Here is a 13,408-nt window from a genome sequence, read left to right as displayed (position 1 = left end):
TCCATAATTATGTATGTTTTGCCGTTGGGCAGGCTTATTGCTTTTTTACAGTTTTCAGCAAACTTACAATAGTTACATTGTCCACATTTTAAAAAAACTTTTAGTTTGTCTTGTGACCAGATTTGGCTTTTCCCTTTTGAGGAGACACTTTGTGTGAAATGTGATGGGCATAAGATTTGTTTAAAGTTTTTGGCTTTTCGATAAGGGATAAGAGAGTAATCTCCAACATAGTTCCTGAGGTCATTATCCAATGTGAGTATATTCCAATGTTTTTGTAGGATTTTCCTTGGGATCTTGTTGTCCATACTGTAGGTGGTTACAAATCTGATTTTGTTTTCCTGTTTGTCTAAGTGATCTTTTTTCTTTTTGTTCTGCAAGAGATCTATGCGGTTGCATTGTTTGGCTTTAGCTTGTGCTTCATTCAATTGTTTGTTGTTGTATCGTCTTTTAAGAAATTTTGCAGTTGCTGTCTCCATGTGTTTGTTCATTTCTGTGTCTTTAGTGCAATTGTGAGTTATCCGAATGAATTCCCCATATGGTATGTTCTTGATTGTGTGTGGTGGATGATTGCTGTGGGCATGAAGAATGCTATTTCCTGCGGTTGGTTTTGTGTAAAGTGTGGTTTGTATTTTGTTATTTTCAATGTACAGTTGCAAGGAAATTAATCTGATTGGTGCGTTCTTCCATTGTAAGTTTTAGGTTATAATTATTGTTGTTGAGATATCTTGGAGGTATTCTTGGAGAGTTGTCTGGTTTCCGTTCCATATTACCAGAATATCGTCTATGTACCTGTCCCAGAAAACAATGTTATTTTTTTTTTTTTTTTTTTATTATACTTGTCTACAATCAAAAGAAAAATTTTGATTTTTACAAGAAGTGACGTCCCATATCTCAGATGTGAATGTTAATGTCAAAATCTCAGATGTGAATGTCAAAACTGTTAAATTGCAGAACAGATAAAGACCATTGGAAAATAAAGGAGAAGAAGAAGAAAAAGAAAACAGTGCAACATAAGGAGAGAAAAGATGAAATGTTGAACTACATCGTGGAGGTTTTGTTAAATGGGACCAAGTGCGGACCCACGCTCTGATGCTCGCTTAAGAGCTGCCTCCAAAATGTTTACAGCCGCGGTTGCCCATTTAGTTTTTTCGCCTGCAACCAGTCTGCACCACCATGTATCTTCTTCGCGGAGTGACGCATCATGCATTAATGGTGACAAAAAAGCTTCACGCAAATATGCTGTTTCTGCGCAGTCTAAAAGTAAATGCTTTACAGTTTCCTCCTCTTGAGACTCTGGGCATAGTCTGCATGTTTTTATGCTAGATTTTGATCGGATGGCTTTAATTTCCTGGGTTAGCATGAGATTTAGCCTCAGTTTCATGAAATTCTTTCGTAGGCTTTTGTCAGGGAATTTTATACAGTAATTCAGAGGTCTATTCAGCTTGTTAGTAGTTGGCGGCAAGTGGGCAAGTAATTTATTTGCTGTTGCTGCTTCGCATGTTTGTATCCAGTCCTCCTGGGCTATTTTTCTCTTTAGCTTTACAGGATTGTGGATTAGATCTTCTGATGTACAAGCCAAATTAGCCAGAATTTCCTGTAGTTCTTGCTCCCATTTCTTCAGGGCGATGCAGTGGCCTTGGATAAGTTCCTTCTGAATAGCTTTGAATAGAGGTAAAGCATCAGGAGAAGTTATTTTACACAGGAGTCTCATTTGGCTTTGCCTGACTGACGCTTTCATCGATAGGAGGCCCAGTTCACACCTGATAGCTGAGATAGATGTTGATTTTGGAAGGCCCAGTACTGCCTTCCACAAAAAGCCCTCCAATTTCGGCCAATTACGAGTCTTGGATGTTTAGTGCTGAGTCCATTGCGTAGATCATTGATGGGACCACCTTTTGTTTATAGAATTGTATCGCCGGTAGGAGAGAAAATTTTCCGTATTTCCGGTCAACAAGTTTGGTCTGAGCGGTTAATGATTTTATTTTCAGCCACAAGGCTAAACATGTGGCTTTTTCTGACCGCGTTGCGTCGAACATTATTCCTAAGTATTTTATACTAGGAACTGTTTCAATCTTCTTGTTGTTCAGGAACCAGCGGTCATTGCTACGTGTAGATGAACCAGTTTTCCCCATGATCAGAATCTTAGATTTGGCGATGTTTATTTCCAAATCATTCTCCTCAACGTATTTGGCCAGGTTGTTAATTTGACGCTGGAGCCCAATTTGTGTCTGATCCATAAGGATTAGGTCATCCGCGTAGAGTAGTCTAGGTATTGCAATGTTTCCTACTTTTGGTGGAAAGACTCTTAACGACGTTTGGGTGTGTTGGAAGTCACCCAGAAATGCTATAAAGAGGGCTGGAGCAAGCGGGCATCCCTGCTTCACGCCTCGTTCCGATGGAAATTGCGCTGATAGCAGGCCTTGTTTATTGAGACGGACTCTCAGCTTTGTGTTCGTATGAAGAGCGATCATCGGTCCTAAGATTTCTTCTGGGCAATTCCAGTTCAATAAGCATTACTCTGTCAGCTTCAATAAACACCAAAGTAACATTCTTAGAGGGCTTTATTACAGCGTTAATTCAACAAAACACAGAGAAAGAAAAACAGCAAGATGCCAAATTTGCTCAGCTGCAAAACCTAATTGAAGCTAAAATTATGACAACTTCTCTTCAAGAAGTACACTAGACGACCCAAAAGGAGAAAAATTTAACGTCGATTTCGAAGGATCCAAAAACTGACGAGATAAATACTATTCCTATTAAGAAGACTCAATGCCCTGGTTCAAAAGGCCGAAAGGAAAAAAAAGTGGCAACCAAACTAAAATAGCTACAATTTTCAATACCGCAAAGGCAACTTTGCCAATTTCCAGTAACCCTGCACTACCATCAAAAACTACCATTATGTCTAAAGGTCCGGTCTGTCAAAACTCAATAAAGGAACAAGAGATAATTGAATTAGACATTTCCTGTGCATCTTCAGTCGATTCACTGGGAAATATATCACTTTCAGATCTAACAGTTCACCTGGATTATGAAGGAACTCACGATTCACAAGACGACCCTGACCAAAATCGAGATTTGCAAACAATGTTATTATCTTCAGTAAATGCTTTGTGCAGCCAGGCGTGTTTGAGTTTGAAGCTGCCCATGTACAGGTTGGCATAGGAAGGTGCAAATTTGGCTCCCATGGCGGTGACTTGGCATTGCTTATAGATGGTGTTGTTGAACAGAAATATGTTATGAAGGACAAAGTTCAGCATTTCCAGTATCATATTATTTTGTTCCAGATATGAGATCGATCTTGCTTTTAGAAAGTATTCTGTTGTTTCCATGCCTTTTAAATGTAATATACTGGTGTATAACGCCGTTACATCAAAGGTGACTAGTCTGTAATTCTCTTCCCAATTGATATTTTCCAACTGTTGTATGATATGTTTTGTATCCCGTACAAATGATGCTAAATTTGCTACCAGGGGTTGTAGAAAGCGGTCAATGTATGCTTAGATGGGTTCTGTGACTGCACCGATACCATTGATTATTGGTCTATAGGATGGTATAGTAACATAACTTTTATGTATTTTTGGTAAAATATAGATTGTGAGTAGATTCTCTACCACCCTCTGATGCCAAAAACGCTATCTGGTCTGTTGAGTGCCCTGTTCGGGTGATTCAGACATAATCCTAAGGGTCGTATGGTCACTATCTACGTTTTTATCTGTTGCCTCTGGATTATCCAGTTCAGGTGCCGGTGATTGTGTTCTTGTTTCCCCCCGTTCCTTCCGTGTTGTTCCCCTCCTCCCACTTTACAGCCCACCCACCACCCTGATTAGCTTCCCACCATTCATTATCTCTGTCCCAGGGCAGCCCTCTGCCCGGCAGCCCCTGTGGCTAAGTGCTCTAAGGCAAAGGGCGGTTCCACTTTGGTGGCTCCAGCACGTGTCTGCAGGGGAAGCTAGCCAACAGCCATGAACCAGCAGTGACTAAACAAGGTAGGCGTGGCCCTGGTTAGTTATTAGAGCCTGCACTCTACCCTGACAACCCTGCCCCACAGCAGATTCTCAGACATGCCTTGTGAAAGTATTTAAAATTGCATTGGGAAACGTAGGCCCCCCCCTTTACAAGACTCTTGAGTTATGTGTGTTTATCTAGGTGTGTTCAACAAAATTGCATTGTGAAACCTATTCCGTTTTTACCCCTTACAGGACTCTCAGACTAGCTGTGTTTCTTCAGTATTTAAAAATCACTGTGATAGTAGTGCCATTCTGTGGTCGACTTCTTAGCTAAGCACTCATCGAGCAACTGTCTACCATTGTCTGAGTCCTATCGTCTTGTCCAATTGTCAACCTGTCACGTCTTTCTGTCTCGTCTGCTTGCACCCTGCCCTGTGTCATTCCCTAGTGTTCTCCCCTACCACTCCCTCTCCCTTCCTCTTCTCTCCTCTCCCTAACTACGGTGCTTTCTGTCTCTCCTATCTTTTCTAGCTGCTTCTCTATTGATTATCCGGCTCTTCTCACTAAATCTGGTAGGAAGAAGTTTAAGGGATATCCTGATCTCCAACCCAGGCCTCCCTATCGCTGGCACCTATATTGGTGCCGCCTCTAGGCAAACCTTCACCAACATCCTCTTTGTCGTTCCCCTGCCAGGCCTATGGACTCTTCATATGGTCTCTGTGCTTTCTCCTTTCTCTTCTTCTCCCATCAATGGTGGCACCCGGTGGGAGGCTCTCCTGGCCTCCTTCCAGTCCTTTATGGTCATTATTAAAGTTTACTTGAATGGTACTGTCTTGTTCCAAGGCCCTCAGGTCAATATTCTCCTCCTTGATAGATGCTTCCCATGCCTCATCAATTTCCGTCCTTCTCCTGGTGTCCCCTCTCTTCCCTCCAGAGCTTCCTCGCCTTCCCCTGCTGTCTCCTCCTTGGCTACCTTGCCCTCTCCTCCTTCCTTTTCTACACCATCGCAGGGCGTACCTCTGATTTGTACCCCTACCCGGAAGTCTTTCAAGGACGGCAACCTTCTCCGTATTGCCACTCTTAACTCTCGCTCAGCTGTCAAACACTCCTCTGACATCTGCCGTCTCCTGGAGGAATTTGACCTTGATGTTCTCAGTCTTACCGAGACATGGCTCACGGCCAGCTCTGTCATGAGCTTTGACACTCTCCTACCTCAATGCTACAAGATCCTCTCTGCACCCAGGTCCAACCGCTCCGGAGGGGGTGTAGCCCTAATATTCTCTGAGTGGATTCCTGCCTCTGTCATTCCTACACAGGTCTACTCCTCTTTTGAATGCCCCATCTGCAGTCTATCTCTCTCTCTCTCTCTCCTAGCCATTCCCTTACTGTGGATACTATCTATCGGCCACCTGGTCAAATCTCCTCCTTCCTCTATGAATGGGCAGCACTTTCCTCTTCTCTCATGGTCTCGACCACTCAACTCCTCCTTCTTGGAGACTTTAACATCCACCTGGATGCTTCCTGACCTTTCTCTGGACTCTTTCGTGACCTCTGCCACTCTCTCTCACTGTCTAGTCTCTCCTCTGGCACGACTCACACTGCAGGGCACACTCTGGATGTTCTGTTCGCTTCAGACCATCCCCTTTCTATCCCTCTCACCACTCCTCTCTCCTGGAGTGATCACTTTCTCCTTTCCTCCCAGCTCACCCTCTCTTCCCGCCAGGCTAAGCCAATTCCAGCACTGCCACCCACCTTCTCGGTTATCCGACCCATGAAGCGTGTGTCAGTTGAGGATTTTGCTGCCACTTTCTCTCCCCCCTCATCCCTCTCCACCTTTGGCTGACTCACACCCTGACACAGCACTTTCCATGCTCGACTATATCTGATACTCTCTATGTTCTTGGCCCCATCATGAGGATTCGCTTGAAGCCCAAAGCCAAGTGCCATTCATGGTACGACTCAGACCTTGTCACCCTCAAACACAAGTGCAGGCTGGCTGATCAGAAATGGCGTGCTTCTGGTACATCTTCTGACAAACTGGCCCGCTGCCTGCTCCAAAGGCAATACCTGCTCTCTGTCCATACCAGGAAGAGAGCTCACATCCAAGCCTGTGTCTCTGTGGTATTTAACAACTTGACTGAACTCTTTCAAATCTGCAAGGAACTGGCCAATCCTGCTGCAGTCTCTACCTCTCCTGCCCGTTCCCAGGCCCTCTGCATGGCTGTGGATTCTCATTTCATCTCTAAAACTCAGGACATCCTGTCCTCTCTCTCTGTTCCTCTGCCCCTACCCCCTCTACTCCCTGCTCTTCCTCTGGCCCTTCTTCGGCCTTCTCTCCTTCCTCCTTTTCTGCCTTTCCCCTGTTCTCCCCAGATGAGGTTTCTAAACAAGTCTGATCTGTGAAAGTCTGATCAAAACAGGTTCATCCCTGTACCTCCAAAACAATCAAGGACCACATTGACTCCCTGGCTCCTGCTCTGGCCGACTTCTGCAACTGCTTCTTCACCACTGAAGTCTTCCCAACCCCTCTGAAGCACTCCCCTGTGCACCCTCTTCTTAAGAAACCCTCTGCCGACCCTTCCTGCCTGGCTAACTATCACCCAATCTGCAACACTCCCTTCCTGGGCAAACTCCTGGAAAAGTTGGCCATTTCCCAGCTTAATCTTCATACTGAATCTGTTGGTTGTCTTCATGACCAACAGTCTGGCTTCAGAGTTGCCAGAAGCATGGAAACTGCTCTCCTGAACATCCATGAAGACTTGCTCTCAAACCTTGATTCCAACACCCCCTGTGTCCTCATCTTACTTGATCTCTCTTCTGCCTTTGACACGTTCAAACATGCGATCCTGCTCAACCGTCTTTGTGATAACCTGGGTATCACCGGTCAGGCCCTGGCTTGGCTGACTTCTTTCCTCTCTGATCGACCCTCCCAGGTCCAACTTGGGTCCTTCCTCTCCTCTATCTCTATCCCTACCTGTGGTGTCTTCCAGCAGTCTAACCTAACTCCCTGGCTGTTCAACCAATGCTTGGCACTTCTTGCGCACCGCATTTCTGCTCTCTGCCCCAACTTTCAGTGCTATGGGTATGACACTCAGCTCTTTTTCAGGCTACCTTTGGCCCCCTCTTCTACGTCTTGCATCTCTGACTGTCTGCTCTCCAGGAGTGGTGTGCCTCCAATGCTCTCTGCCTTAATGCCAGTAAGACTGAGATTCTCCTCATCGGCAGACCTGTTCCCTCCTTTCCTGTCACTGTCTGGCCAGCCTCTCTTGGCCCTCTTCCTGCTCCCACCTGCGAGGCTAAAAACCTTGGGGTCATCTTCGACTCCACACTCTCCTTCTCTCCTCACATCTTGGACGTCTCTAATTAGTCACACTACCAGCTGCACCTCCTCAGAGGTATTCTTTCTTTCCTCTCCTTCCCCCAAAAGCTCACCATCTCCAGAGCTCTGGTTTCTCTCTAGGTTGTACTATTGCAACAGCCTCTTTCTAAATCTGCCTGCTTCTACTCTCCGCCCTCTGCACCTCATCCAGAACAGGACTGCGAGACTTGTCCTTGGCCTCAAGCCCAGGGATCGTATCTCTCCAGGACTGAAATCTCTGCAATGGCTCCCAGTGGCTGCAAGGATAAAGTTCAAAACCCTCTGCATTGTCCACAAGGCCTTCTGGGGCATGGGGCCTCAATACTGTCAGCTCTCTTCCTAAATATCTTCCTTCTCGAGCTATTTGCTCATCCGCCTCCAACTCCCTCATGGTCACTCCCTTCTCAAGCAACAAATTGGTGGTAGATCTTTCTTTGGCAGGGGCCTCCTCTGGAACAGCCTCCCTGAAACTTGAGGAGAACCATCTCCGGTTCCGAAAGCACCTCAAAACCTTCCTCTTTGCTTCTGCTTTCTCTCCTCCTCTCTCCTGCTGAATTACTGGCTGAAACTGTACTGAATACCTGGCCACCCTCTGATCTCGGGCCCAGGTCCCCTCCCCTGCCAGTTACACGCCTTCACTGGCTTCCTGGCAACCCTTGCACCTGGGGACTGTTTTCTGTATCCCTACAGTCCCCCACCAGCACTTGAACCTGATGCCTGCACTTACCCTTGCACTTGCCACCAGCTGGCCCTACTACTCTTATCGTTTTCTTTGTATTCTATTACCCCATGTACTGCACTGTTCTCTCCCCCTTTGCACTTCTCCTCTTCCCCCTACCCCTGCACTTGTGCAATCTGAATGACACCTGGACTAGTAGGATCGTTGTCTGTCTTCTCCCTGTTCCCCCTCCCTTGCCTTGTCACGCCTTGAAACACTTGTGTATAGGCGCGTTCTAAATGCCATATCATATCAGGTGTCTTTAAGTCGTCCTCCCAAGCCCCACTCCTTAAGTAATACATATGTGACATGTTTTAACAGATCTTTGAAGGAAATCGCACTTGGAATGAAGGCACTTAGCGCAGCTCCAAGGCTCTGAGGCCGCAATCACTGCCCTCAGGGATACTGTCAACGGGTAATATTTTCCAAAAGAAAACGATCACAATCTGAACAAATGAAGATCAGAGGCTTTTTAGACTTGCAGTGATAACACAAAACAGACAAAAGAGGCACCACCGATGCGTCCATACACAGAGTGGGATGCCCAAAGGCCACACTACTTCCCGCAGTCACCTCCCACTTAGCGTTCACACAAGATTCTTTTTCCCCCCCCAGGCCGGGCTGAAATGGGGAAAATGCAAGCGGCTCAGAGGCTCACTAAGGCCTGCAGTCACTGTGAATATTATCTGGCCTTTCTACAATAACTTGTGGGTGGCTCAAAGGCTTCTAGTGCCCGCAGTCACCTCCCACTTTTCATTACACCACTTTCTTCTTTTCCCACAAGCCCGATTAGATTAAATTGGGAAGGTGCAAACGGCTCAAAGGCACACTAAGGCCCACACCGTTGCTCAAAAGTGGTCTTTCTTCACCAGCACAATTAACCTGGTTATCTGGATGCTGCTTTTAAATCCATTTTGTGAAACATTAAAACCAAAATTGGTTCAATTTACAGTATTCTGAAGACGCACCATGTTTGTAAGAATGCAAGTACGGAGTTTAACCGGGAAAAATTTCTAACAAGTGATCTGTATTTTTATTTTATGACTGTGATTCGGTTTATCGAAACCGTTCATAACATAACAATCCATACACTTACAATAAAGCCTCGTCTCAAACACAATTTTATGAGACTGCCAGGGCTCAGCACCATCCAGCCCGGGCACAGTTAAAGCCCTGTTCCTAATGGAGCTGGTGTAAGGAATTGTGCCACTCCACACGGAATGCCACGTTACCATCTCCCTTCTGTAGGTGGGCCCAGGTTTGCTTCTTGCTTGCCCAACCTGGTGCCCTCTGGTTCTCCTACATGTGGCACCCTGACAAGCTGTAGAGTAGACCCAGCATGCTACACACTACATAGTATTGTGATTCCCTTATCAGAATAATGGGCAATGAAGGAAGGACACACTGTTATGCCGTATGCATCACTGGACAATGTAGAGTCCTTAATGACTCGGACATTCTATACCTAGCAAGCAGCCAGAAGACATGGGCTCCAGAATGTACTGAACACCCGGCTTGACCCTGTCCACTGGATCACAGCCCTGAATAGGCATTGGTATCCCAAGGTAGAATTATTGTGCACACAATGAGAAGTCAGAGTATGGAGATTTTATAGGAAAAAGGGAACACTGATCGGGGACACCTCGGAGGGGATGAAGGCAGGTGTGAATAGCGTATATTGTTAAAGAGCAGCTAGCTTACGTGTAATTACTGTTAATAAGGAGTAAAAGGAAGGCAAATCAACTTCATGCTACTCGAGCAATCCCCACCACCTCCCCAAATCTCCATAATTACGCTAGGATGAGTGCACCATTCCAGTCATCTGATCTTTTTTCAGATGACATTTAATAAATGGAAAATACATCGGCAGTTCACACACCTTGCGATAGGAAGGAGCGGGAACTGGGGGGCATCTATTGGCCTGCATGGCCAGTTTAGTTCATTTGTTCGTTTTGAACACGTTTGCATGCAAAGGCGGATCCAGACTGTATGTCTTTAAAACTCGGTCTTTGGTGCTGCTGCTGCCCACAGAACGAATGGTAGAAAATCAAAGTCTGTCTTGAGATCAGCATAGCATCCAAAATGGCTGACCATTATTAGATGAGTGCGTTGCCGCTATACAGAGGAAGCTCGGGATTCTCCTCTTCCTAATTGCGACAGCAGTTATAGAACGCAAAGTACAGTGAGGGTTATCCCTACTTTGTGGTCTGACGTTTTGTGAGCGCACTTGCACGATCCAAATGCACTTTGCCTGAAGATCGTCTGTCTGTTCTCCCTTGTCTTCACCCCTTAGTGTACGCTTGGTAAAACTGCAGAATCGTCCGGCCTACTTGCTGTATCTTAACTGTTAAATGTATTATTCTCACTTACTCTGCCTGTACAGACTATTATCGTCTCAGAATTTCAAGGGCTCTGAGCGACAGTTTTTTCCCCCCTACGTTCCCACCGTCCTTGAGCGCTTTGAAACACTTGCCTGTGTATAGGCGCTTTAAAAAATAAACAATACCATACCAACAAAGAGGGACTTTCCATAAATACCAGACCACCAAAGAGGGACTTTTCATATATTTGAATGTTTTGAAAAATTGTTTACATTATTTTCAGACAAGTCATTTCATTAGGAAATGTTTTGTTTGAAATACATTTTTAGTTTTTTAAAAAGTATTTTCCACTTTTGCTTTTACATTTTAGCAGTCACTGGTCGTTTTTTTTTTTTTTTTTTTAAGAGTTAGAGCCACCCAGCACCAAACACTAATTTCTCAATTGGTACTCACTGCTTCTCCATCTCCAACCTCCTCCTCCATCTCCCACTTTCAGTCCTCTCCCTCTGGGGTTTGGTGACTTTGATGTGTTTTTCTTTATGTACCGCTTTTGGTTGGTTTCCCAGAAATCCCTCCTCTAAAGCCATCACATCTTGTCGTGTCCCTACTCCATGTCCTTGCTCTCTCGTCGTGCTTGATCCAGTGTACATGCTCAGCCGCCACCACTGCTCTCGATCTCCCTTAACTTGTGGCCAACTCTTACCCAATAAACCTCGAACGTTTCTTCTGGGGCCCTGACCCTGGAATGTTTATTTTGTTTTTGTGTTTTTGTAATTTACCTGCAGCCATTTTTCTTTTATTATTTATATTGAAAGTAATTGCTACCTAATGCTTCAGATTTTTTTTAAAGAAGTTTGTCAATTTCTGAAAAGTATTCACGTGCAGAATTAATATAGGCAATATGAACTGTAACATTTCTGATCATTCTTTACAAAAAAACGTGGGGCTCGAGGAGGAAGCATCTATTTTTAGTCAGTAACTGCGAACTGGAAACTCATGCGCTACTGGTGCGCCATTCATTCTTGTGAAGGCACATTGCTGTGCTGTGTGATTTGTTACGAAGAAATGTCATCTCTAGAGGCCTGCCACGTGTGCATAGTGACACTTGGCGATTCATTTTCATGTCTTGCCTTTGTGGTTTATTTCCTGTGTAAGCCCTTACAGCAACCCATATTCAACATTGTGCCCGGTACCAATATAGAAATGATGTTTGAATAAGAAAAAAGCTTTTGATATTTCTGAATTTAATTGGACAAGAATACAATGAAATCTGGCCTTTTGCTGGATCTCCTCATTAATGTTCTGCATGATGCTTAGGGCCAGGAGGATATGTCAGAGGCAAAGCCTTCCTCTTGGTAGCAAGACAACGTAGAGCAACACAAATTCGGATAGGTATTATACCTATCCCGTGCTTAGAGATTGGTCCCTGGTGTTAGGCGCATATGATATGATATGATAGGTTATTTTATGACAGGTTATTTATAACGCGCTTAATACCCGGAGGTATATAAGCGTGGACTGGGTGTCGAACCTCTGCTGCTCTGTGTTGTCTTGCTTTCAAGGCGAGCACGTTGCCACTGAGCTATCCTCCCGAGACATATACTAAAAGATTATTTCATTAATCAGTACCCCTCTGAGGGATGGATTACATGTTTTAGGTTTCAAGCAGCAGCGGTTGTAAAATATTATTATTGTTTTGTCTTTTCAGTCCCTGGCACGTTTCAAGACTTCTTGGCGCCCTACTTCGAACAGGCCAATCAGATCTGGCAGTGGCTTGTCGCTGCAGCCCTGGTGGGTGGTTTAATTGCAGCAGTGATTGCCAGCCTTGTTGCGCTCGCCTGTCGGAAGAAGCGGCGGGCGCTGTCGGAAGAGAGGCTGCCCTTACTCCTGGAAGCAGAAGACTATCAGAGCACTTATCAATCGCATTTGTAAAAGCCAAGGCTTTGCCGGGCTTGAAAAGAGAGAACTAAAATGGAGTGGGTGCGTAAAGGAAAATGGAGGTCTTGCTGTAATAATATGTACATGGGAAATGGTTGCAAATGAGATAGCAGAACAGAACATTGTGTGGGTAGTACGTTTTTAACATTGTCCAATTACCAGGCGTTTCACAAAATCAGGTTTATTAACTGTGCGTTAATTGGCTAACCATGTGCATTCTGAAATAGCTCAACTAAACAAAATCCCCATGGAACCAACATATTTTAGGAGCGTCTTAGTGGTCAGTTTTCTGATCTGCTGCCTTGCATTAATTTCTGCTGAAATGCTCTTTGCCAAGTGTTTTGACTGAGTGATGGAAGCAAGGCCTTAACATGTAAATAAAAAGGCATGGATGGAAAGACACGCAGCGTACTTATGTTTTATTTCAATGTAAGCAGACGCTGGCAAAGTTAAGGGATCATGAACGAATATCCTTGCCGCAGTGAAAGAGTAAAATGGTGTCCAGACAACATGGGTTAAAATTAAGTCGACTATTGTGTGTGCTGTACATATTTCTGATTGGGGAACTTATTAGTAACACAAGGGAATAAGTCATTAACTAATTAGTCGATGAAACGCTGAAGAAATTCATGTCCACGATTCAAGGGGAACTAACTGCCAACCAAAGCCACGAATCGGTGTGTAAATAAAAAAAAATGTATGCCCGTGTCATCGTTTATGCCTTTAATCAACAAGGCTCCATTTTGAAGAGGAAAAGAGAAATCTATATGAACAATGCCAAAACCATACTTCCCGGAGGTGGTCTCAAATGAAAGAGGAGGCGGAAGAGTGAGAGTGCCACAATGGTTGAACCCATAGCCCTTGCAGATATTGGGCCATATGGAATTCACTGAAGGATAACGAAGGAACATCGTGGTGCGCAGGCAGGCAGTGCCACTAAACCGTCTATGGGCTCACTTAAGGGTGGGAGAAATGAGACCTTAAGATGATGCCCACTCTACTTAAAAGGGAGCAAGGATCATGCTTTATGTTTTATGCCAGTCCGAATCCCTTTGGTATTGATATTAATGGAATTGTTTGTAAATGTAATGCTTTGAGTTTTCTTGGGGTCCAGTATATGACTTGC

The 13,408-nt window shown here is 44.8% G+C and overlaps 1 protein-coding gene across 2 annotated transcripts in view; it reads left to right on the top strand.

The window, feature by feature from the left end:
- Window positions 1-12,682, top strand: part of TYR (tyrosinase) — a 175,936-nt gene extending 163,254 nt beyond the window's left edge. For both annotated transcript variants that reach the window (XM_069639434.1, XM_069639435.1), the window contains exon 5: window positions 12,053-12,682. In XM_069639434.1, the coding sequence (XP_069495535.1) occupies window positions 12,053-12,276 (224 nt within the window). In that variant the 3' untranslated portion in view covers window positions 12,277-12,682. The remainder of the gene's footprint in view (window positions 1-12,052) is intronic.
- The last annotated feature ends 726 nt before the right edge of the window (window positions 12,683-13,408 follow it).

The sequence above is a fragment of the Ambystoma mexicanum genome, chromosome 7q (genome assembly GCF_040938575.1).
Source record: "Ambystoma mexicanum isolate Mex_15411 chromosome 7q, UKY_AmexF1_1, whole genome shotgun sequence".
NCBI classification, from domain to species: domain Eukaryota; kingdom Metazoa; phylum Chordata; class Amphibia; order Caudata; family Ambystomatidae; genus Ambystoma; species Ambystoma mexicanum.
The sequence above is the reverse complement of the archived record's forward strand: the minus strand, read 5'-3'. Positions and strand labels throughout refer to the sequence as shown.